The sequence below is a fragment of the Leopardus geoffroyi genome, chromosome X (genome assembly GCF_018350155.1).
Source record: "Leopardus geoffroyi isolate Oge1 chromosome X, O.geoffroyi_Oge1_pat1.0, whole genome shotgun sequence".
Lineage (NCBI taxonomy): Eukaryota > Metazoa > Chordata > Mammalia > Carnivora > Felidae > Leopardus > Leopardus geoffroyi.
In genome coordinates this window covers 125,016,093-125,043,108 of record NC_059343.1, presented here as the reverse complement: position 1 = coordinate 125,043,108, position 27,016 = coordinate 125,016,093, and the positions used below count along the sequence as shown (strand labels likewise).

General features: G+C 40.2%; 1 protein-coding gene across 3 annotated transcripts in view; it reads right to left on the bottom strand.

The window, feature by feature from the left end:
- Positions 1-370: 370 nt before the first annotated feature.
- PASD1 (PAS domain containing repressor 1) overlaps positions 371-27,016 on the bottom strand; it is a 119,514-nt gene continuing 92,868 nt past the window's right edge. For 2 of the 3 annotated variants that reach the window (XM_045473285.1, XM_045473286.1), the window contains 5 exons: positions 24,177-24,249; positions 15,542-15,668; positions 9,575-9,819; positions 5,471-5,671; positions 371-1,087 (listed from right to left, as the gene is read on the bottom strand). In XM_045473285.1, coding sequence (XP_045329241.1) covers positions 932-1,087; positions 5,471-5,671; positions 9,575-9,819; positions 15,542-15,668; positions 24,177-24,249 — 802 coding nt within the window. In that variant the 3' untranslated portion in view covers positions 371-931. The remainder of the gene's footprint in view (positions 1,088-5,470; positions 5,672-9,574; positions 9,820-15,541; positions 15,669-24,176; positions 24,250-27,016) is intronic. The other variant, XM_045473287.1, reaches the window with a different exon arrangement.

Genomic DNA, 27,016 nt, shown 5'->3' with positions numbered 1-27,016 from the left:
CTGGGAACATGCTCTCCTTGGTGTTTGGCCAGTGAACAAATCACTTTTCCTCCAAGGTGTCATCCCTGGAAGAAAAGCTATAGTCAAGAGAGAAGGAACATGCATGCAGAGCATCCAGGCTGACCCCTGAGGTGAAGCAGAGCATGGGCTACATGCAATGGGTAACCTCTACGCCCACTGTTTTGGGCCTGGTGGGCCTGTGGATGCCCTTGGCATCAATGAAAGAGCCATCAGCCTTGGCAAATGTGGCAGGGAGCTGAAGCATATATGAGGGACCCAACTCTAGGAAATGAGCCTGGTACCGGGATCCTGGTACCAATTAAGTCAGTACCATTTTTAGGTTCCAAAAATTAGTCATAAGTTCACAGAGTTGCAACGAAAGACAATTTTTATTAAGTATTGGGACTGTGATTATTTCAGTACAAAGCGCCTGTGTTAATCTGATTGCAGCTTCCCACAGTTGGAATGCCATTCCCTTGGGTTTCCCAAACATGACCGTGGAGGAGATGCAGGGCCTGGTCATCAAGGCCAAGGCTGTGGCTTGTGGCTTAAGACAGAACAGCTTCTTACTAGATTGAAAACAATTCTGGAAAATGTTTCTTGGCAGAAAAAAAGGTATTCTAACTTGCAGCCTCTGTAACATGCCTGCCCATGGTAGAATAGGTGTGTGAAAGGTCAAGCAGGGTAGGTGGGGACAGTGGTCTCCTGCTGTGGCCTGGCTACTGTCACATATTAGCACACTAGGGATCACAGGCTGCCGCTGAAACACAACTTCCAAGAAACAGGTTGTGCTCAACAATCCCAAACAGAACTTATCAAGAAAAAAAAGAAAGTACCCACCCCATTCTTCAACCCCTACTCCAGGGGATTCTGTAAGCCTTGGAGTTCCCCTGGCCATGCAGGCCTCATTGGCCTGTCTGTCCCTCTTCTCTCAAGGTTCAGTATGAAAATCCCACTGGTGTTCATCCAAGCTGGACTGTTCTGCAGACATGAAATCGTTGATTTGGCCTGGTGGTAATTCATCATGGTCCTGGAAAGCCTCTGAATCTGGAGATCCCTGGCTTCCTACTTCAGTAGCCAGCACCTGCTAAGAAAAAGGGGGACAAGGTGAGAAGCTCCCTTTAGTTCAAGTCAGCAAGCTACTGAGAAATATCTTTGGAACACACGCCTACAAGGTGCTGCTAGAAAGTGCAGCTGGGGAAAACGGGGTTCCTCTCCACTTTCATGTTTCAACAGCATCTTGCCTGAAAGACCAGCAGAAGTAGCACTGGGCTCTCCCAAAGTTGTCTTAATGCCTAAGGCTACTGAGTTCTGTGTCTGGCCCTCCCTAGCCCAGCTTCTCTGCCAGTCATGGCTAGCTGAAGGCTTGGAAGCTCTCTTCCTGCCCCTACCCTTGGACCTTGCTATTACTCTGCTCATTGCGAAGCCTCACTTACCAGTGAGGTACTTGGCCCACTTGAACAATGTGATGGGAAAGGTAACAACAACCCACTCTAAGTTGTATAGTGGGGACGAGGGGCAGACACAAAAGTCGTATTACAGAGTAGGCTGGGGGACCCTTTTCTGTTTGAGGAGGAAGGATCCCTTGGGTTGGGTTTTGAGGGTGATGTAAGATTTCAAGAAGTACAACCAAAGGGGTGGAAGAGAATACAGAAGAACAGACAGAGCAGGGCTGGGCTATGGGAAGAAAGATGGATATGCTTGGGGACTTGGGGACAGGGAGTGCCCAGAGGACAGTGGAAATGAGTCAAGGCAGGGTGTGGGGAGCCCCTGAAGTCTTGTGGACAAGGAAGCTCCCACATGGTCCTGCCCTTGGCCATTCCACTGCATTCTCCCAACAACCTCCCAGGGGTCCTCCCTTCTCCACTTCCCTGGGATACCTGTTCAGCTTTGTCTCAGCTCTGCTTCTAAGGACCCATCCAGACAACAGTGCCTCAAAAGGAGACATGATGAAGGGTTTAACCAGAGTCTGGCTTGGTAACTCAACTACAGGGTCCACTGAGCATCTGGTCTCTTTGCATGAGAAGTCCCTCTCATGGATCAACTTTTCCGAGGACTGGCAGTCCAGTTGGTCCAGGTGTGTATGTGAAAATAATCACACTTTAGCCATTTAAAATAACCAAACTCCCTCATCCTGCCTTGGCCTACTGTTTTTTTCCTCTTCTTGTTCTTGATAGTTTTGAAAATCAGAGGTTAGACTCCATCAAGGTTTCTAAATCCAGAATCAAAACACCTTTATAAGTGCTTTTAGTCATATTGAGAATTTATGGTCCCAAGGGGCTTGCTGGGAGTGTATCTGGGAGCAAAATCCAATATGTGACTGCCATCTGGACCAGCTGTTAACACTGCCCTGGAAACATGACTATTACAGACGGTCCCCAAAGTGGGGTCTGTCCTGCCAAATATGGAGCACCCTGTGGATGAATACCAAGTACATTCCATAGAAGAACCCTTGTTTATTTTCAGTACAAGGAAACATACTCACACTAGGCTCTGGACTTTGTACGAGGGAACTAAAGATCCACAAGTTCAGAAAGGGGCCTGGCCTCTGGCAATGATTTCAGCATATGGCATGACTCACTTTGCCCAGGTAACATATGTTTAAGAAGTTTCCATGTGATATTGCATTTAATATACATGAGGACAGCTCACTTTTTCATGGAACCCTGAAGAGAATCTTTTTACTCAGCAGTGCCTGCCACCACCATGTGAGTAACCACCCTCAAATTTACTGAGCTTTGAAGCCTGGATTTCACACAGATAGCATACTCCTGTTGTGTGTGCCTTTTGGGGAAAAGACCCAGCCTCCATACAGAACCCCTGACCTGGGCTGGGGAGGAGAGGAGAAAGGAATGGTATACCTGGGCCCAGGTGGCTTGGTCCTGCATAGTGGCCTGCTCACTGGAAGGATAAGTATTCACTTGGAAGTAAATGTGATACTGTGGATCTGGTGGCTGTTGCCAAAGTTGAATGTAATCCTGCGAGGTCTCCAGGGTGACTCAATTTGAGTCAGAATTTATGGGAGACTCAGAAAAGCTGGTAGAGGAACCTGTCTCAGAGCTGGGACTATACAGCAGTGGCAGCAGATTGATGGGGGACCCCTGCTGGTCCTCAGAAAGAAAACTGAAAGAAACATGTTACAGTGACGTGGATCAGGGAACAATGATGACCCAGGAGCCACTGCCTTGCTCATCAGTAGGTGCTTATGGAACATTTCGCTTTGGTGGCTAAATCAGGATTCACTGGTTTGCACTCTCACTTTGCCTGAGTAAGATTCCATTTGCCACATTAAAGTGAATGTAAAGATTGAGATGAATTAGTCTTTTGTCTCAAGTAGTTTTATTTGTTTTACTTGGACAGTCCTGGCTCTGCCACATGCCTTAATGCAAGTTACTTTACCCACCCAAAGTCAGTGCCTTGCCCTTTGTCACTGAAGGAGCTGGTAGCTGGATGGGGGTGCCAGGCCAGTTCCTCACTGCAAGTCCAGCGCTCTCTCTAAAACGCTATGTCTGGGGCTCTTGGGATAAATAGGGACTTCCGAATCTGTACTTTCCACAACTTCCTCAAGTGGATTCTGATGATCAGGCCAGTGTAAAACATGGCACTAACCCACCTACCCCACATATCAGGGTCACTGATCCTACAGGAAGGCCCAGAAGGAAATCTGGAGCTCTGGGAGGCTCACACAGAGAACTGGCATTCATTCAAAAATATTTATTGGGCATCAAGCATGTGCTATATACAACCCCTTCATTGCTGAGCAGAGCCTTCTCTTTCTGGAATTTGGGGCCACAAACTATCACTGAACAAAAAATGTGTTCATGTCCTCATACTGCCTCCAGGGCTTAGTCCTTCTGTGATGTTAGCTCTTTGGAATCCATTGGCCATCAAACAAATGTTTCATACCCACTCCTCTCCCACAGATTGCCAATCCATGGGGACCCCTTCATCTGGTCTGTTGTGATCACCAGATCCCAGTGAAGTGGGAGAAGAAAACTGAGAGCCCAGAAGTTATTCAGATATGGGCACTCAAGACTTCCCTATAAGATACCCTGTGCCATGAGTCTGGGCTTGTGTGGATGAAGCCAAGAGATTTCGAGATTTGCATGCTAATTCCCTAGCTTGGGGGTGTACTCATCTAGGCCTTCTATTTTCATGGAGACTCCTCTGTTCCATCAATGCATGCTTGGCCACACACTGTGAACACAGAGGTAGGGAACCAGTGGCCACAGAGCAAGATGGGTGGGAGCATGCTGCTTTTGATGAGGGCGCTTTTGGTGTCCCGTGGACAAGTCACTCATGGTTTTAGGCATGGCGCCCAGTCACGAGGGGAAAGCAGGGATCTTAGCCACTGCCACCATCCCATGCACTTCTTCCCTCTGACTGTCATCTTTGAGGCCCCCCCCCAAGGTTTTCATCTTGACAGTTGTCACAGGGATGTTGTCCAGCCATTAACTGGACAGGAACAACGACAGGCTGGTTCTGCATAAATGTAACAAGGTCATCACAGAGGGGCACAGCCATGCCAGCCTGGTTTAGCAGGCGTATTTGCAGCATCTAGTTTCCCACAGGATCTGCTGCTACAGGTATTGTTCCTGCCCCTGCACATGTTGCATCCAAAGGAAAGAGATGACAGTACCTCAGTGTCTGCAAGAGCCCCCTGGAGATTGCTGGAATGCTCCCCCTCTGTTCTCCTGAAGCAGAAGATGACTGGCCCTGCATCTCTGGGCTTGGTCTGGGTGCTATCTTACTTGTTTGCTAAGGCACTAGTTGCAGTCATGCTCTTGGCTAAATAAGCTACAATTCAGAACATATGTACGTGTATGTGTGGATGTGTGTCCAGGTCTAGTTAGTCAAGATTTTTTTTTTTTATCTCAGGTAAATGAACTGCAACCAAGTAGCCACTACACCCTCAGGAGAACCAGGTGAGCCCCAATTTTCATGAAAGTCAAATCTCCTTTCAGCTACGTAGTTAAAACAGCCTTTCCCTACCTGGTTGGAGGCATCACAAGGCTCCTCAAGCTCCTCAGGGAATTTGGTGTCCTTGAAATCTGGGAAGGGCCCCTCCATTTGCTCAGTGCGCGGTTTCTTGGGCACTGGCTCCAAAGACTGGGGCTCAGGACAGTGAAGGTGGTGTGAGGTGGTTGGCTGCATCTGTAAGGACACAGTATCACAAAGGTCTTATTCAGGAGCCACACCTTTCCTCAGGGCATGGAGTGACAGTGCCTTCAGGTAGGCTCACAGGAAGCCCTGGTTGTATATAAGGCCGTCTGCCACTGCCAGAGCCCAGCTGGGCCCATTTCAGCCACTGCAGCCAAGAGACAAAGAGCAAAGCCAAATGTCACTGCTGAATACTACTCCAAATGTCCCATGCCATCCTGGAGCAGCTGCTGTCACTACTAGCAGGCCCTACTAACTCCTTGAAAACTATCAAGGTCCCTTTCTCCTCTCCCTTTTGCCTCTTACTTACATGGAACTGGCCTCTGATCTGAAAGCCAGAATCCTCTATTCTCCGAAGCTGCTCCTTCATCATTTCCAGTGTGTCTTGCAGGCTTTTGATCTCAGCCTGCAGCATCCGAGTCTTTTCTTCCAGCTGCTCCCTAAACTTCCTCATCAGCCCCAGCTCCCGTTTGTTGATGTACAATGCAATTGACGGTAGTGGTTCTAATAGCTGTGGAGAGGAATTGCTTGTGGTTCATAGATAGGGACACCAGGTTCTCCAAATCCTACCATATTGCTTTATTTCCAAGTTTTTAAAGACTGAGAATGTGAATGATGTCACTCCACTCCCAATTTCATTCGTTACTAGAAAGTCTGAAGAAATGGTTACAGAATCCAGGATTTCTAGATCAGAAATGGATCATGGGAATCATTTAGTCAGATTTTTTGCCTCAAAACATAAAGCTGTGGAATTGGCCCCAAAGTGTGAAGCAACCTGCCCGAAGTCCTTAGTGGAAGACTCAGAATGCAGTGAGTCATATCACAGATGAGGCATGTGGGAAACATCTATCAGATGCCCCTGTTGGCAATGTGGTAAGAGGAACGGTCAACTTGCACTTCCTTTGTTCCAGGTGCTCTTATAAGCACTACAAAGAAATCCACAGATCTGACCTTCACAATGTCCTCTAAAGTAAGTGCTGTCCATACAGTTATAGTAGAGGTAACAGGGGCCTGAAACAGACTAGAGGAAGGACACATACAAATGAAGGGACATATTTGAGAGAATTTAATAAAGTGGACATGGCTTCTCAACTGGCTAGCTAAGGGGGCAGGAAAGAGGCGGGGTTCTTGGAAAAAAGCTATCTGTGAAAGCTATCATTCGCCTGATCTGGGCTATATATTGTGTGTATAAACAAGATGAGAGAGCCACAGTGTCAGTATTAATGATGAGAAGGTACATAAGCATGCGACTACTAGAAAACAAAAACAAAAGTCTGTTCTGTGGCCTTCTATTCTATACTGTGGCCTTAAACCCCTTTATGGCTAATGGAAGCACACAGCTGAATTATTAAAGAGAGACAGAGGAAAATACATGCAAGTTGTTTTTCTCACTTGGAATAAAAAATCATATATGTATTTTTAAGCCATTGAAAATTGTCCAATTGTCCTTTTTTTGTTATATAGTATATAGATCTTCATATAAGAAATCAGGCATTCAGTACACCTGGGTGGTTCAGTCAGCTAAGCATCCAACTTTGACTCAGGTCATGATCTCATGGTTCATGGGTTCTAGCCCCATGTTGGGCTCTGTGCTGACAGCTCAGAGCCTGGAGCCTGCTTCAGATTCTGTGTCTCCCTCTCTCTCACCACCACCCCCCCCCCCCGCCACACATGTTCTAATTCTCTTTCAAAAATAAATAAATATTTTAAAAAAAGAAAGCAGGCTTTCAACAAACAAATGAAATGAAATGAAATGAAATGAAATGAAATAAAATAAAATAAAATAAAAAGTCTAAACTCAAGACTGGAAGCGACAAACCTTATAGGTTATCACATCCACACTCCCATTCTCCAAGCAGGAATCTTTTCTCTGCTGTCTTTGGTAGATGAGCTACCAAGCCTGTCTCAAACTTTTCTGTTGAAGGTGAGGAAGCTCACCACCTGGGGAGGTAACCTAACTCATCTAAGAAAGGCTTTCTTGAGAGGAATGGAAAGTTGCCAGTCCTGAGCTGCTAGCTCTCCACCCTAGTTTGATCCACTGGAGACTTGTCTTCTACTTCAGGAACATGATGGCTATGCAGCTACTTGGATCAGTCTGTCCTGTCCCTTCCCAGCTTCCCTTCTCCAATGCCTTCCACTGTGACTACCTCCCACTACTGACAATATGACATTTTTCAGCCTTCCTCCATCCTGTCTCCATCTTCTGGCTACATTCCAGCCTGTCAATCCATGGAACCCCAAAATAAGCCCAATAAGCCCATGTACCACATGCAGAACTGTATTATTCACACTCAAGGCTGGTTATTTTGACTATTTTAAACAAATATTATATTGAAAGTTTAGTTATAAATTCATTCAAAGCAGAAGAGAAACGTCAACAGTGGAAGGGGAACCACAGCATTTTGGCATAATAAAGACATAAATAAGGACAAAATGGATTTATACAGAAATTTTCTTTTAAATTGTTCAAAAATTTTTCATAGCAGTCCAAAAATCCCTGCAAGGCAAGCAGACCATTTCAAGATGGAGAAACTGATATGCAGGGATGTGCCAAAGTCACTGCACACTGTCTTCTATCCCTCAGTTCTTCTCATTACAATAGGGAGTGACTCATCTTAGGCTTCATAATTAATGCACACAATTCCATGTAACAAACCATAAACTCATTACCTTGCCTACCAATCCTGATTTTAATAATCTTGTCTATTATAAAAGATGATTGTCCAAATCTGTCATTATGTACACAAATTTGAGGACAGAAGAGCAACAGAGTAGTTAATCCAAATGTATTGATTTGGCCTCAGACCATACATCAATGTTGACATTTGAAGGTTGGCTACATCTAACATTCTGAAAGGCATGCTTCTAACCTAACAAAAATTCCATTGGAGAAACCTAGCTTGTGGTGGGGAGGTGCTGCTATGGTAAGCAGGAAAGTCATCTTTCTTGGAGATGGTTAGCATCCCCTCACAGGTGATAAGGAACAGTGCTTTAAAGTACTGCCTTTCCCAAGGGAATTAAAATCAAAAGTGAACTATTGGGACCTCATCAAGATAAAAAGCTTCTGTACAGCAAAGGAAACAATCAATAAAACTAAAAGGCAACCGATGGAATGGGAAAAGATATTTGCAAATGACATATCAGATAAAAGGCTAGTATCTAAAATCTATAAAGAACTCACCAAACTTCACACCTGAAAAACAAATAATCCAGTGAAGAAATGGGTAGAAGACATGAATAGAAACTTTTCCAAAGAAGACATCCGGATGGCCAACAGACACATGAAAAGATGCTCAATGTCACTCCTCATCAGGGAAATACAAATCAAAACCACACTCAGATGCCATTTCGTGTCAGTCAGAGTGGCTAAAATGAACAAATCAGGAGACTATAGATGCTGGCGAGGATGTGGAGAAATGGGAACCCTCTTGCACTGCTGGTGGGAATGCAAAATGATGCAGCCACTCTGGAAAACAGTGTGGAGGTTCCTAAAAAATTAAAAATAGAACTACCCTATGACCCAGCAATAGCACTGCTAGAAATCTACCCAAAAGATACAGGAGTGCTGATGCATAGGGGCACATGTACCCCAATGCTTATAGCAGCACTTTCAACAATAGCCAAATTATGGAAAGAGCCCAAATGTCCATCGATGGATGAATGGATAAAGAAGATGTGGTTTATATATACAATGGAATACTACTTGGCAATGAGAAAGAATGAAATCTGGCCATTCGCAGCAATGTGGATGGAACTGGAGGGTATTATGCTAAGTGAAATAAGCCAGGCAGAGTAAGACAGATACCATATGTTTTCACTCATATGTGGATCTTGAGAAACATAACAGAAGACCAGGGGGGAGAGGAAGGGGGGAAAAAGTTACAGAGAGGAAGGGAGGCAAACCGTAAGAGACTCTTAAGGACTGAGAACAAACTAAGGGTAGATGGGGGTGGGGGATAAGGGAAAGTGGGTTATGGGCAGGGAGGAGGGCACTTGTTGGGATGAGCAATGGGTGTTGTATGGAAACCAATTTGACAATAAATTATATTTTAAGAATGTTTAAAAATAAAATAAAATGTAATAAAGTAAAATAAAATAAAATACTGCCTTTTCTTAGTGGATAACCTTCCCATTTGGCCCAAACTTTCTCTCAAGCACAAGGTGTCTTTGCATATTTCACATTAAGAAAGGAACGGAGATTTGGTTTTACTTAGAGAATCTTCAATCTCCCTATTTTCTAGGGTCTACTGGATTCTCAGCAGAATAGGAAAATCCAGTATGACAGAAATGGTGATACAGTTAAAAAATAATAATATGCTTTCTGCAAAATGAACCTGAGCACAAGAGTGGAAATTCAGGGTTTTTCAGGGTTAGTGGTCCAGACAAATACATGGAGCAAGACTCCCACAGGTACCTCATCACTGATGCCACCAGCCACACTGAAGGATGAGAGGGCCTCCTGCTCCACCTGGTCTAGCTGGTCCTCCTCCTCCACCTCCTCCGCTTGCTCCACCTCTTCTTCTTTATCTACTTGTTCCACCTCTTCCATCTCATCAATCTGACCCATCTTTTCCACCTCGTCCACCTGTTGCACCTCATCCATATCATCCGCCTGTTCCACCTCAGGTTCGAATTCAAAGCTCTGCAAAGATGATGTAGCTGAAAGAAAGCACAGTGGCATTCATGACCAAGAAAGCAGAAGTACCAACATTATCAAAGATTTACTGATTTCTCTTTATTTCCCCTTTTAAGTCATAAAAACAGGAGTGTCCAGTTTTATTCTATGTTAAGGATCAGATGTGCCAGGTACCAGGAGTAAGTCAGAGCATTACTTAAAAATCTGTTCATATTTGATAAAGGGATGGAAAACCATCTATCATGCTAATGGCCAAAAAAAGAAAGCCGGAGTAGCCATAACTTATATCAGACGATTTAGACTTCAAAATAAAGACTGTATCAGGAGATGCAGAAGGGCATTATATCATAATCAAGGGGTCTATCCATGAAGAAGACCTAAAAATTGTAAACATTTATGCGCCAAATGTGGAAGCACCCAAATACATAAATCAATTAATCACAAACATAAAGAAACTCATCAACAGTAATAGCATAATAGTAGGAGACTTCAACACCCCACTCACAGCAATGGACAGATCATCTAACCAAAAAATCAACAAGGAAACAAGGGCTTTGAATGACACACTGGACCAGATGGACTTAACAGATATATTCAGAATATTTCATCCTAAAGCAGAAGAATATACATGGAACGCTCTCCAGAATAGACCATATACTGGAGCACAAATCATCCCTAAGTAAGTACAAAAAGATCAAGATCATACTGTGCATATTTTCAGACCACAATGCTATGAAACTCAAAATCAACCACAAGAAAAAATCTGGAAAGGTAACAAATACTTGGAGACTGAAGATCATCCTACTAAAGAACGAATGGGCTAACCAAGAAGTTAAAGAGGAAATTAAAAAGTATGTGGAAGTCAATGAAAATGATAACACCACAACCCAAAACCTCTGGGACGCAGCAAAGGCGGTCATAAGAGGAAAGTATATAGCAATCCAGGCCTTCCTAAAGAAGGAAGAAAGAGCTCAGATACACAACCTAACCTTACACCTTAAGAAGCTGGAAAAAGAACAGCAAATAAAACCCAAAACCAGCAGAAGACAGGAAATAATAAAGATTAGAGCAGAAATCGAAACCAAGAAAACACAGTAGAACAGATTAATGAAACCAGAAGCTGGTTTTTCAAAGAATTAACAAAATTGATAAACCATTAGCCAGTTTGATCAAAAGGAAAAAGGAAAGGACCCAAATAAATAAAATCAATAATGAAAGAGGAGAGATCACAACCAACACAGCAGAAATAAAAACAATAATAAGAGAATATTATGAGCAATTATATGCCAATAAAATGGGCAATCTGGAAGAAATGAACAAATTCCTAGAAACATATACACTACCAAAATGGAAACAGGAAGAAATAGAAAATTTGAACAGACCCATAACCAGTAAGGAAATTGAATTAGTAATCACAAATCTGCCAAAAAACAAGAGTCCAGGGCCAGATGGCTTTCCAGGGGAATTCTACCAAACATTTAAGGAAGAGTTAACACCTATTCTCTTGAAGCTTTTCCAAAAAATAGAAATGGAAGGAAAACTTCCAAACTCTTCCTATGAAGCCACCATTACCTTGATTCCAAAACCAGACAGAGACACCACTAAAAAGGAGAACTATAGACCAATTTCCCTGATGAACATGGATGCAAAAATCCTCCACAAGATATTAGCCAATTGGCTCCAACAATACATTAAAAAATTATTCACCACGACCAAGTGAGATTTATACCTGGGATACAGGGCTGGTTCAATATCCACAAAACAATTAACGTGATTCACCACATCAATAAAAGAAAGGACAAGAACCATATGATCCTCTCAATAGATGCAGAGAAAGCATTTGACAAAATACAGCATCCTTTCTTGATAAAAACCCTCAAGAAGGTAGGGACAGAAGGAGCGTACCTCGAGATCATAAAAGCCATGTATGAACAACTGAACACTAATATCATCCTCAATGGAAAAACTGAGAGCTTTCCCCCTAAGGTCAGGAACAAGACAGGGATGTCCACTCTCACCACTGTTGCTCAACATACTATTGGAAGTCTTATCCTCTGCAACCAGACAACACAAAGAAATAAAAGCCATCCAAATTGGCCAGGAGGAGGTCAAACTTTCACTCTTAGCACATGACATGATACTCTATATGGAAACCCAAAAGATTCCACCAAAAAACTGCTAGAATTTATTGATGAATTCAGCAAAGTTGCAGGATATAAAATCAATGCACAGAAATCAGATGCACTCCTATACACCAATAATGAAGTGACAGAGAAATCAAGGAATCAATCCCATTTACAGTCGCACAAAAAAAAAAAAAAAAACCCATAAAATACCTAGGAATAAATCTAACCAAACAGGTGAAAAATCTATACACTGAAAACTATAGAAAGGTTATGAAAGAAATAGAAGAAGACACAAAAAAGAAAAAAATAGAAAAAGATCCCATGCTCCTGGATACGAAGAACAAATATTATTAAAATGTCGATACTACCCAAAGCAATCTACATATTCAATGCAATCCCTATCAAAATAACACCAGCATTCTTCACAGAGGTAGAACAAACAATCCTAAAATTTGTATGGAACCAGAAAAGACCCCGAATAGCCAAAGCAATCTTGAAAAAGAAAATGAAAGCAGGAGGCATCACAATCCCAGACTTCAAGCTATAGTGCAAAGCTGTAATCATCAAGACAGTATGGTACTGCCACAAGAACAGACACTCAGATCAATGGAAAAGAATAAAGAACCCAGAAATGGACCCACAAACTTATGGCCAACTAATCTTTGACAAAGCAGGAATGAATATCCAATGGAATCAAGACAGTCTCTTCAGCAAGTGGTGCTGGGAAAACTGGACAGCGACGTGCAGAAGAATGAACCTGGACCACTTTCCTACCCCATACACAAAAACAAACTCAAAATGGATGAAAGACCTCAATGTAAGACAGGAAGCCATCAAAATCCTCGAGGAGAAAGCAGGCAAAAACTCTTTGATCTTGGCCACAGCGACTTCTTACTCAACACGTCTCCGGAGGCAAGGGAAACAAAAGCAAAAAATGAACTACTGGGACCTCATCAAAATAAAAAGCTTCTGCACAGCGAAGGAAACAATCAGCAAAACTAAAAGGCAACCGACAGAATGGGAGAAGATATTTGCAAATGACGTATCAGATAAAGGGTTAGTATCCAAAATCTATAAAGAACTTATCAAACTCAACACCCAAAAAACAAATAATCCAGTGAAGAAATGGGCAAAAGACATGAATAGACACTTCTCCAAAGAACACATCCAGATGGCCAACCTACACATGAAAAAATGCTCAACTTCACTCATCATCAGGGAAATACAAATCAAAACCACAATGAGATGCCACCTCACACCTGTCAGAATGGCTAACATTGACAACTCAGGCAACAACAGATGTTGGCAAGGATGTGGAGAAAGAGGATCTCTTTTGCATTGTTGGTGGCAATGCAAGCTGGTGCAGCCACTCTGGAAAACAGTATGGAGGTTCCTCAAAAAACTAAAAATAGAACTACCCTACGACCCAGCAATCGCACTATTAGGCATTTATCCAAGGGATACAGATGTGCTGTTTTGAAGGGGCACATGCACCCCCATGTTTATAGCAGCACTATAAACAATAGCCAAACTATGGGAAGAGCCCAAATGTCCATGGATGGATGAATGGATAAAGAAGATGTAGTATATATATACAATAGAGTATTACTTGGCAATCAAAAAGAATGAAATCTTGCCATTTGCAACCACATGGATGGAACTGGAGGGCATTATGCTAAGTGAAACTAGAGAAAGACAAAAAGCATATGACTTCACTCATATGAAGACTTTAAGAGACAAAACAGATGAATATAAGGGAAGGGAAACAAAAATAATATAAAAACAGGGAGGGGGGACAAAACAGAAGAGACTCATAAATATGGAGAACAAACTGAGGGTTACGGGAGGGGTGTGGAAGGGGGGATGGGCTAAATGGGTAAGGGGCACTAAGGAATCTACTCCTGAAATCATTGTTGCACTAGATGCTAATCTGGTTGTAAATTAAAAAAATAATAATAAAACAAGTTAAAATTTTAAAAAAACAAAAAAATCTGTTCATATTTGAAAATAAATAAAAAGGAAGTAGTGTCTGACTTTTCCTCTACCCACCCATGCATAAGTGGGTAGGTACCCAAACCATTCGTGTTGAGTGTCTTTTCATTATAAAAATTTTTTTGGCTGTGCTTCTGAAAATTCGTACCTTCCAACTGATAATACCAAATTAAACGTAATGAACAACAACTTCAAAAAGGTATGTTCTCCAGAATGTGGGGATCTCAGGAGTGCTTGAATTGCCGGTGGAGGTGTTGAGAAAGATTCTCCTTCAACAGCCCCCAAAGCAAAGTGGAGAATATTATTTGAAGAATGCAAAATGGCAATCATTTTGGGATATAGTTTGGTAGTTTCTTTTACACACATTTTCCATATGACCCAGCTGTCCCACTCCTAGGAATTTAATGAAGTCAATTGAACATTTGTATTTCCACAAAAAACCCTCTATGCAAATGTTTATAGTAGTTTTACTTATAATCACTGAAAACGTGGAAATAACCCAGATGTCTTTCTGCAGATTAATGGATTTTTAAACAAATAACTATGGTGCATGCATAAGATTCAGTACTACTAAGCAAGGAAAGAGGATTGAACCATTGATTCATGAAACATGGATGAATCTTATATGCATTTTGTTAACAAAGCCAGACCAAAAAGGTAAGGCACTATATGATTCCATTTACAGGACATTCTGGAAAAAGGAAAACAGAGAAGGAATACGGATCAATGGTTGCCAGAGGAGGAGGACAGAGCTGGAGTTCAAAGAGACAACACTAAGGAATTTGGGGATGACAGAACTGTTCTGTTGGGTAATGTGGTAGCAGATACAGGACTCCTTGCCTTTGTCAAACCCATAGAAGCAAACATCTCAAAGAGTGTGTGCAAATTTAAAACTAAATTTGCTCTTATATGTTTTAGAAATCACAATCATGGGTTCATGGTCTTCCCCTTCTCTAAATCAATTTTTTAAAGGACTTTTTAAACAAAGTTTGAAATTGGCAGCAATAATGTCAAAGTCATTAATTAGAATATTTTAAAAATATATGTATTAGTTCTATATGTGAAGATTCCCAAATTCAAATACTCTATGCTAAGCTCAGCAAATTAGACATGATCTGTATTATGCATCCAGCACTGCTTTAAGTTTTGTACTTTTTATACAATTATATTTATGAAATTTCTTTAATACCAAAACTTACATTATAAATATTACTGTTTCTGAGAGACTATCCTTTTTGGTCTTTACTAAAAGTTCTTCTTATAGTACATTTTTTTAAAACAAGAGGTTTCTTTGGATTGCAATCCCTATGGCACAGTCTTCACTAAGTGCATAAGAGATAAGATGCTACTCCTCCAAGGACTGGGATCTAGCACCAATCTTTAGAATATTAAATTTTAATGGGACACAATAATACCATTCTCCAGCACTCAAACCACTGATGAGATATTCACTTTCACTGCTCTCAAATCATCATCTCAAAAAACTTACAGAAGATGAAGAAAGTTCACTCTTGAGATTTCACACCATTATAAACAGAACACTCTCTTCCTTTGAAAAGCCATAACTACCCTGTGGGCCACTGTTTTTCTTCTGGTAATCTCCATCCAAGTGTCCAAATGTACCTACCTGATGATTCAGGTATGCTTTCCATGGAAGATATGCTGGAGTCATAACATGTAGCAGACTCTATCCCACTTTCATGAACAGATTCCTGCAGTCCATACTGCTTGACTGTTATAAGATCAACTTGATCCTGGGAATTTCCAAAAGAGAAGATGACATTTCAATTTGGAGAAAGAGATATATAAACAATAGGAGACACTGGCAGAACACAAACTTGGATGCATTTCACATCACAATTTCCAACATTGCTTCTATCAATTAAATACCTAAACAAAACCATCATTAAACATGTTCTTGAAAAACACTGCTGGAAGGTAATAACGAGCAGAGATTATGGGTGCAACATGCTATACATTGTCAAAACTGAGAAAATAAACACAGTACAGATGTGCTTAAAGCACAAGCATAAGAGAAATGTGTGCCATCAAAGGCCATGGCAAAAAAAATACACACCTCTCAGAGGTGTTGGTAGGATGCTGATGTGACTGTGGGAGAAGGGCACCACCACCACTAGCAGGGCCATTTCTCCAGAGGTCCTGCACATGCAGCCTGTACTGACTGCAAGGAAAGGTCAGTTGAGGCTGATTAACGACTACTTCTAATCTGCATTTAAGCCATGAAGTAGGCTTAAATGCACATTACACTTGGAAGTATTATTAGCAAAAACATCTTTACTCTGTGCACTAGTAGCACAGAGATGGAAATGGCCCTGGAGAGCTTCTAGTGCAACCTCCCCATTTGATAGTGTCAAAGAGGAGAAGGTCATACAGCAAGTTAGTAGCAGAGTGAGAGGTAGAATCCAATGACTCCTTGGCACAAGAACAGACACTCAGATCAATGGAACAGAATAGAGAACCCAGAAATGGACCCACAAACGTATGGCCAACTAATCTTTGACAAAGCAGGAATGAATATCCAATGGAATCAAGACAGTCTCTTCAGCAAGTGGTGCTGGGAAAACTGGACAGCGACATGCAGAAGAATGAACCTGGACCACTTTCTTACACCAGACACAAAAATAAACTAAAAATGGATGAAAGGCCTCAATGTAAGACAAGAAGCCATCAAAATCCTCGAGGAGAAAGCAGGCAAGAACCTCTTTGACCTGGGCCTCAGCAACTTCTTACTCAACACGTCTCCAGAGGCAAGGGAAACCAAAGCAAAAATGAACTACTGGGACCTCATCAAAATAAGAAATTTCAGCACAGCGAAGGAAATAATCAGCAAAACTTTTAAAAGGCAACCAATGGAATGGGAGATGATATTTGCAAATGACATATCAGATAAAGGGTTAGTATCCAAAATGTACAAAGAACTCGTCAAATTCAACACCCCAAAAAACAAAGAATCCAGTGAAGAAATGGGCAAAAGACATGACTAGACACTTCTCCAAAGAAGACATCCAGGTGGCCAACCAACACATGAAAAAATGCTCAACATCACTCCTCTTCAGGGAAATACAAATCAAAACCACAATGAGATACCACCTGACACCTGTCAGAATGGCTAACATTAACAACTCAGGCAACAAAAGATGTTGGCGAGGATGCAGAGAAAGAGGATCTCTTTTGCATTGTTGGTGGGAATGCAAGCTGGTGCAGCCACCCTGGAAAACAGTATGGAGGTTCCTCAAAAAGTTAAAAGTAGAACTACCCTACAACCCAGCAATTGCACTACTAGGTATTTATTCAAGGGATACAGGTGTGCTGTTTCAAAAGGAGACATGCACCCCAATGTTTATAGCAGCACTATCGACAATAGCCAAAGTATGGAAAGAGGCCAAATGTCCATCGATGGATGAATGGAGAAAGAAGATGGGGTGTGTGTGTGTGTGTGTATATATATATATATATATATATATATATATATATATATATAATGGAGTATTTCTCGGCAATCAAAAAGAATGAAATCTTGCCATTTGCAACAACGTGGATGGAACTGGAGGGTATTGTGCTAAGTGAAATTAGTCAGAGAAAGACAAGTATCATATGACTTCACTCATATGAGTACTGCACTCATATAAAACATGAACATAAGGGAAGGGAAGCAAAAATAATATGAAAACAAGGAGGGGGACAAAACATAAGAGACTCTTAAATATGGAGAACAAGCAGAGGGTTGCTGGAGGGGTTGTGGGAGGGGGGATGGGCTAAATGGGTAAGGGGCATTAAGGAATCTACTCCTGAAATCATTGTTGCACTATATGCTAACTAACTTGGATGTAAATTTATAAATTAATTAATTAAATTGAAAAAAAAGAAAGAGTAAAGTGGGAAGAATCACTTTTCCCAACTTTAAGACTTATTATATGGTTATAGTAACTGAGATGGTGTGGTTATTGGTAGAGGAAAGGCACACAAATCAATGAAACAGAATAGAGAACCCAGAAATAGACCCTCACAAATATACCCAAACTGATTTTTGACCAAGACGCAGAAGTAATTCCATGGAGTAAGGATGGACTTCCAAGGAACCACTGGAGCAACTGGACATCCATAGGCCAAAAAATGAAACTTGGCCAAAGTCTGACACCTTATACAAAAATTAACTCACAATGGATCATAGGCATAAATGTAAAACTCTTAGGAAAAAAAAAATAGAAGAGAAATCTCTCAGGACCTAGGGCCAGGCAAAAAAGCTCATACATATGACACAAAAACATGATCCATACAAGGAAAGATTGATAAATCAGACTTCATTAGAATTAAAAGCTTTTGCTTTCTGAAAGACTGTGTTAAGTAAGGGGATAAAAACGCAAGTTACAGTCTGGTAGAAAATAGTAACAAGCCACATACCTGAGAAAGGACAGGTATCTTGAACATATAAAGAACATGATAAATTGTCTTCTGTAGCTGCCCCAGTGTGCCTGTCCATCACACGCCCACTCGTGCAAGAACGTGGATTAAAGCCTTGCTTCACTGTGCTCCAAGTCCCTGCGTCCCTCCTTTGATTGTTTCGATGGGCTTATTTCTAACGGGAGGAAAGTCTTATCTCCAACAGAAGCACAACACTGATTCCATTAAACTGGAAGTTAAGACTGCTGCCCGGCTGCTTTGGGCATTATTTGGAGGGCATTATGCTAAGTGACATTAGTCAGAGAAAGACAAAAAGCATATGACTTCACTCATATGAGGACTTTAAGAGACAAAACAGATGAACATAAGGGAAGGGAAACAAAAATAATATATAAACAGGGAGGGGGACAACACAGAAGAGACTCATAAATATGGAGAAAAAACTGAGGGCTACTAGAGGCGTTGTGGGAGGGGGGATGGGCTAAATGGGTAAGAGGCACTAAGGAATCTACTCCTGAAATCATTGTTGCACTATATGCTAATTTGAATGTAAATTTAAAAAAATAAAAAATTAAATTAAAAAAAATAAAGGGAATATAAGACCCACCTCAAAAAAAAAATTAAAGAAAAAGGAGGATCTTTTCCCAATACTTTGTTCTATAATTTAAAAAAACACATCCCTGTAGTAGGTTGAATAATGGCCCCCAAAGATATCAAGATCCTAGTCCTCGAAACTTGTAAATGTAATCTTATTTGGAAATATGGTCTTTGCATATGTAATCAAGTTAAAATGAGATTATACTAGATTAGAGAAGACCCTAAATCCAGTTTTATTGGTATCCCTATAAGAAGAGGACATTTGCACAGGAGTTTCTCAAAACACTTGGAAACTAAAAAACACATGCTAATTAAACACCACACTTCGAAATAATCATAAAGGAAATCTTAAAGAAAATGAAAGAAGTACATTGAGCTGAATGGAAGATATGAAAACTTGTGGGGCTTAGCTGGAGCACTTAGAGGGAGATGTATAGCGCTGATCGCACATGTTGGAAATGACAAAGAGTTTCAGTAATCTAAGCTCCTACCTAAAGAACCTAGAAAAAGAAGAGCAAAATAAACCCAAATCAAATAGAAAGAAGGAAATTATATAAGAGCAGAGATCAATGAAATTGAAAATAGACAAGAAAATCAATGAAACAAAGAGCTTGAGCTTTGAAAGTTCAATAAAATTGATAACTCTCTACCAAGACTATTAAAATTAAAAAGAGGACACAAATAACCTATATCAAGAAGGAAACAGAGGCTATCACTACAGGCCAAGCAGTCATCAATATGATAAGAGAATACTATAAACAATTGTACACACAAATTTCACGACTTAGATGAAATGGACCAATTTCTCAAAAAACACAAACCACTATGTTCATCCAATATGAAATAAATAATTTGAGTAGTCCTTTATTAAAGTAATTGAATTTGTAATGAAAAACTTCCCCCGAAAGAAATCTGGAAGCCCAGATGGTTGCACTGGAGAATTATAACCATTTAAAGAAGAATTAATACTAGGGCACCTGGGTGACCCAGTTGGTTAAACGTCTGACTTTTGATCTCAGTTCAGGTCATGGTGATCTCAAGGTTCCTGATATTGATCCCCACAACAGGCTCTAGGCTGAACAGCACGGAGCCTGCTTGGGATTCTCTCTCTCCTTCTCTCTCTGCCCCTCCCTTGCTTGCACATTCTCTCTCTCTCTCTCTCTCTAAATAAATAAATAAATAAATAAACTTAAAAAAATTTAAAAACAAGAATCCAATGACTCCAAACCCAGCGCTCTTTTAAACCATTTCCTGCTTTAAGCTGCATACATTATATTCCTATTTTAGTGATCCACTTCAACTTCCTTAACAACTGGGTCCTTTTTGAATAGTCTGCAGCCCACTGCTCATATGAAATGTAAGTGCCTAGGTTAGCAGTGGAATCTTTTACATCCCTGCTGAAAATTTTAGTGTTTGGGTTTTTTTGTTTTGTTTTGTTTTGTTTTGTTATTTGGTTGTTGTTGTTGTTGTTGCTTTTGGACTGGATTAAGACAGAGTTCTATGCCAATTTTTGTATAAGGAACCTGCTTGTTGAAACACACTGATCCAGATCAAATCCCAGCATTTGAAATTCAGGAAATTGTACAACCTCCCTGTTCAAGGGCAGTGTGTTTTGTACTCCTTAAGATAAGCAATATGTTGCTGGGGATGTGACAATCTTTTCAATATTTAGAAAGATATGCTGGTGGGTGGTATTCACTGAGATGCGATATGACCTTTCTTTCCCTGTCCTCTTCCTTCTGCTTTTCATCACAGTCATTTATCAATTTAATCACTAGCTTTCTGCTTCCTGGACGAGTTTCAATAGAAATGTGGATACTTGGGTGTTGATTAAGATGTCCATTTTTATGTGTTCATATATTTTATTTAGTCTATCAATATAAAGTCACTAAACTCAAACTTAAAATGACAGAATCATGTGCAGCAATGGTAACTGGCCTGGAAAAAAACAAAGCAAAAAACGATTTTAGAAGCAAAAAGATACCAGTGAAGAGGAGCAGATGTGTCACCTGTAGTAAGCTGTGGCAACTGTAGGGCTCATTTGATTGTTTCCCATCTCTTAAGAGTCCCTGTCCTTTGTTGCCTGATGTACACTATCCTGAAAACTGTTATTTCATACATTTTGTCATTTGGGGCAGGAACGTTAAATCTGGTCCCAAGCACTCCATATTCATTAGAAGAAGAAGTTTTTCAATTCCATGGAATACTATACAGTTATTGAAATAATTATAATTAGGATTAGAGAAAGATGAAACAGGGTTACAAGTGAAAGCCAAAGCTGTGGAGTAGCATGTAAACTATCATTATCACTAAGTGAAAAACACATATGCTGGTAGACTAAGACTGAATGGGAATAAGCAAAGTAAATAGCAATTGTGCCATGGTGGTGGGATTATGGGTTTCTTTAAAAAATGTACCTTTAAATGCTATAATTACTTAGGTTTTATAAGTTTTATAAAGTGAGAATTTTTAAATCCAGCTTTCCTCAAAACACACTAAGTTCCTCAAAACACAGTAAGTCGAAGGACTCTGGATTGTTCACACATTACACACTGCAGGTCCTGGGTAAATATCTGTTGACTGACTGATGAGGCAAGGCTGGCAACTGCATAGATGCCAGACTGATAGCCAGAGCTATATGGATGTCTTGGCCTCTTTTCCTAGCATAATTGCAATTAGTTTGCGTGTAAACAGAACACTGCTCTGTTTAAATTAGCCTTTTTCTATGTAATTTCCTCCATTTCATACTTTCTTGAACAGAATGTTAGGTTAAGCAGAGGTATTGTGTTCAGAAAGTTTTACCTACGTACAAGTAGCTTGTTATCCTTCAAGGTTCTTCTGACTAGTCTAAGAATTAAATTTGCATCAGACAGATTAACAGGAGAAAATTAAACACGGATATATCTTACATACATACATAGGAGAGACCCAGGAAAACTGAGTGATTCCCCAAGATGACTGAAGTCATCATCTTAAATACCATCTCCAGGTAAAGACAAAAGAAGATGCTGGGACTGGGGGAGTCAGTTATAGGAGGTGAGCAGGAAAAGCACAGTAATAACGGTACGAGTCTTGTGCAGATCTAAATGGTCGTTTGCTCCATTGATGAGTTTCTAGTGATTTAGACTCTTCCTCCTCTTCCTGGTACAAGGAGGGAGACACCCTTACAAATGGAGATTTTCCTTATAAATGTAAATGTCTCTTACAAAAGGGTAACTTCTACTCAATTTTCTGAGCTTCTCCTGTGCTTGCACTTTCTTAAAAATATTCAGCCTAAAATAATCCTTATGCCAGAGACATATTTTGGAATGGTAAATTCTCCTCCCCTACAATGAGCAATAGTTGGAAAATGCAGTCCAAAATCAGCACTTTATATTTAAAATATGTGCTCACAGTATCTCCCATGTTACAGAAAAGCTTAAATAGTAAAATGACTTGCTGTCTGCATAGTCCCAGAAACACACAAATCCTTTCAGACAAAATCACATACAGGCCTGAAAACCAAAGTGAGAGTCCACCCATCCAGCTTATCTATACTGCTCTTGGAATCCCTTTACTGTACATTTGAAGAATGCTATAAAAATAATACAGTGCTGTGACATACAATATTCGTTTGTGCATCTAATATTTATAAGTTCCTACTACGTGTGGTAAGCCTTGTTCAAGATATTTGGGGATATGCTGATAAACAAGACAGTCCTGCTTTCATAGAAGCTTCATTCTATTGCAGGGATACAAAAAATACACTGATAAATGAGGTTCCTTTGAACATTCCTTCGTCACATTCAGATGAGAAAGCCTGGCAGATGACCACTTCTCTTTTACTGATGGGGAGATGGAGACTTTCCATGGGGAAATAACTTTCTCCAGGTCACAAAATTGGTACATGCCAGAATCATTCAGGAATTGACCCTTATCTTCTGAAGCCTAGGCCATTTTTCTCTCTGCAGCACAACCACCACTGCAGTGATCCAGCCAAGAAGCTGTGCCATGGGCACCCATGGAGTGGCAGGTAAGGTGGAACACCATCCACAGGGAAGGCTTTCTGGTAGGCTTTTTCTGTTGTATGCCTTTTTTCTTGAAGTTTGACCTTATCTGCCAGACTACAGTTTTAGATCACTGAGAGCAGGTCCAGATTTCATATTTCTATTAATGTGCATCCTTAAGATTCTAATAAATATTTCTATTAATGTGCATCCCTAAGATTCTCTCTACTAACATCTGGTGAATGGATAAATGAACGACACATTCCGTGGCTTAGGAAAAAGATGGGGACAATCTAGGCTAATTAGGAGCTGGATGCTGCCCATGATGGGATGATGCAGTCTCATGAGCCTACTCACATTATTTTTGAAATGTACTCACAAGTCTAAAAGATCTTGAGCAATGGCATAGAGCTTAGCTTATTTTTTAAAGGTACTACAAGGACCATCCTAAGTGCTGGGGGCCAAGGGCAGGCTGCCCCAAGATGGGCCACCTTGACATGAAGACTATTTTGAGTTAAAAAGCAATCAAAATCCAGCAGATTCAGGAAAAACTCTTTACCTCCTCGACAACTGCTTAAAAAAAATTAGATAGAGGCCCTGCTCCAGAAAGAGCTATCTCCATAGATAACTACAGTATACCACAGAAAGAGAGCTATCTCCATAGATAACTACAGTATACCATGAGCTAGGAATGGGGTATAGGGAGGAACCTAGCAATGCCTGTTTGATCAAAGTCCTCTGTGTGTCCCATTGTTTCTGAGTGGCCCAGAAAATATTTGTTTACCAAACATTTACTCTTTTTCATTCTTCTTAAGGATTTCATTCCTTCCCTTTGAAGTCCCAGATCCCCACCCCCTTTTTCTTAGTTCAGATGACATATATAATGACATATATACCTCATTTTGCTTGACTTCTTTGAAGTTTCCATGTCTGTGTGGGTTCCCTGTATGTACATTCATAAATTTGATTCTCTTCCATTAATCTGTCTCATGTTGATTTGATTCTTAGTGTGGTTAGAAGGACCCTGAAGGGGACAAGACCTTATGGCTCCCCAACACAAGTACGGTGGTTGCTGGCTCCCAATAAGAAATGGCTACAAAATGGCAGCTGTGGAACACCACTCAAGTGCTATGCCTAGATGGGATACTTCTCAAAATTAAAGTCTTTTTTTATGTTGGCAACATACATTAATGAAAGAATCAATGTTACAAGGATAAGGATCCATCCATTTGCCCTACGGCTCTCTTATGTACGTACATCTGAGGCAGGAGCAGCAGGTTCAGCACACAGGGATTCCATTCTAGAAACTCTTATTTGGCCTTGAACACTTCTATAAAGAGATGAAAAGAGAAATGGTATGCACATCTTATTTTCCATTTAAATCTAAGTTTTCTATTACACAGTAAAAATAAGGTTCAAAACAGAACAAATATCTATTTTTCTTAATATATAACATCATCAATCTTTGAGGTGCTGTTATTCCTACAGAGAAAGTTGCTCTGCACAGTATCTATAAAATAAATAATCTGGACCCTCATTAGAATGAAGTTTGTTTCAGGTTTCAATGCCTCTGGTGAACAGTGGTGAGCAAAGCAAGCTAAAAAACAAAACAAAACTAAACAAAACAAAACAAAACCTGCCAACGTGTATGAGTGAATCTTAATTTTTAAACCAACTGCAATTACAAAATGAAATGCCTTCAGGCCAAATTTAATTTTGTTTCCTGTAATTAGAGAAACTCTGCATTCTTTGGCTCATTAACGATTCATTTCTGTCAAAATTAGAATTTCGATGCCCAAGGTGAGAATGCAGCTTCCTGGCACTGAAGTCTAAGTACTAGTTTATTTTTTAACAAATGAGTGGACGGTGAGAGAGAAGGGGAGGGGGAGGACAGAATATGAGTGAATGAGAATCTGGGTTTTAATATTGAAATTACTTTTTCAGCCTTAAAAATTTCCTGAGGATCTGTTATAGAAATGTATTTTGTTTTCAAGAGTTTTTCTTTTACAGGCCCCATCAGTCCACAAAATGAGAAACTGGAGTCTGATAACAGATATGATAAAAAGCATGTCCTTAGAAAAGCAATGCAGTGACAAAATGGTACCTGTGAAGCCCTCTCAATTTATTCAAAAGACAAGAAATTAACAGAATAACTGGATTTTTCTGCAAGGTTTCAAAAAGTCAATACTGATCCAATGGCTAAAATTTTTCCACTCATATTTCACAGGACCCAGCAAAAAAATCAATTTACTTACATCATTTATTTTTAATGGTAGAAAACTAAGAAAAGTTTGAAAAAATTATATTTTGGATATCAAAATATATACCATTTAGGAAGTATTGATTTAAATTGCATAAAACAACTACTTAATGAGTAAATTCAGTCATATGATGGGGCTATAAAATACTTACTATGTATTTCTTAATGGCTTGACTTTCAGCATCAAGTCACATAGAGTTAATTACAAATTTGCCCTGACATCATTTAAAAATAAAATTCCTAGAAGATTATCATCTATATTTTTAAATTTTTTCAGTCTTTGACCAAATTTATAAGCCAGTTTACTCTAACTGAATGTTTTCTTTGTAACTGTGGGTACTTCTTCAAGGTTGTTCACTTTCTGCTCTTTATTTATATTACCTCCTTGCGCACTGCATTTTGTCTCTTGGCTTCAACTAGGAGCAACTCTGACATCTGCATCTCAAGATATCTCCCTTAGATATAGACCCAAATATCCAACTGCCTTTAGGACATGCAGTCTGGATGTCTAACATTAGACACCTTAACCCCAGGTGGTCCAATTAGACTACTCTTCCTCTTCCTCATCCTCCTTCTTCTCCTCCAGTGTCTCCTCTATTGGTGACAATATCCACCCTCTAGCAGTCACTCAAGACTAAAACCTCCAGTCATCTTTGACTCATTCTCTGTCTTCTGTATGAAAGTTTGTTACTAACTTTCTGTCCACTTTTTCTACTTGGCAATTTCTTGAAGGCAGTGCACATACATTGAACCTCTTGCATTCTTAGCACCTAGCACAATGCAGAGCACTTACTAGGTGCTTCATGAATATTTTCTGAGTGAATAAAGAAATAAACAATCTGAGTAGCGAACTCAGTTGAAATATTTGCACATTTCCCACCCCAGATCTGCTTGGCTTGAAGCAATTACTTTCAAGAACAAACTGAGGCTTCCATCTGTTCCTTAAAAGCAATTAAAGGCCACTATATTGGCTTCTAAATAGTATCTTTTTTAATTTTGAGAGAGTGATCACGTGAGCAGGGAAGAGGGTCAGAGGAGAGAGTCAGGGGAGAGAGAGAGAGAGAGAGAGAGAGAGAGAGAAAGAATCCCAAGCAGGCTCCATGCTCAGCACAGAGCTCAACGTAGGGCTCAATTCCACGACCCTGGGATCATGAATTGAGCTGAAATCAAGAGTGGGATGCTCAACAAACTGAGCCACTCAGGCTCCCCAACAGTAAATATCTTTATATGTGAGACAAACAGTATGTGAATGAATATATTGCTGCACTGTCCAATATGGCAGCCATTTACCACATGTGGCTCAATTAAAATCAAAATTAAAGAAAATTTAAAATTTATGCCTTCAGTCACAGCAGCCACATTTCCAGTGTGCAGTAGGCACATGTGAGTAATGGCTATGGTATTACAGCATATTAAACAGCATTTCTGTTATGACAAAAAGTTCTATTGGACAGTGCTATATCAAAGGATGCAGTGAGTTATACTGGACAAGACACTGACTTTGACAACAAAACGTCGTGAGGTGATTATGATTTGCTTTAAGTCCACTGGCTTGGATATCAAGAATATAATAGTTTTCCAAATTCTTCCATGAATGTATATTTCACACTTCTCTCTACATCAGTATAGATGGCAAATTTCTGACTTATAATCAGAATGTAAAAGTAACACATAAGCACATACATTGCTTAAAAAAAAAAAGTATTAAGGAATATTTTATACCTAACTAGTCTGTACATGTAAATAGTGAATTCAGGCTCAGCATAGGAGGCATAACGGAGGGTTTGTAGCCATAAAACACTGCTGGCCTTTGGTTAGGTGCAGTTAATATAAACAG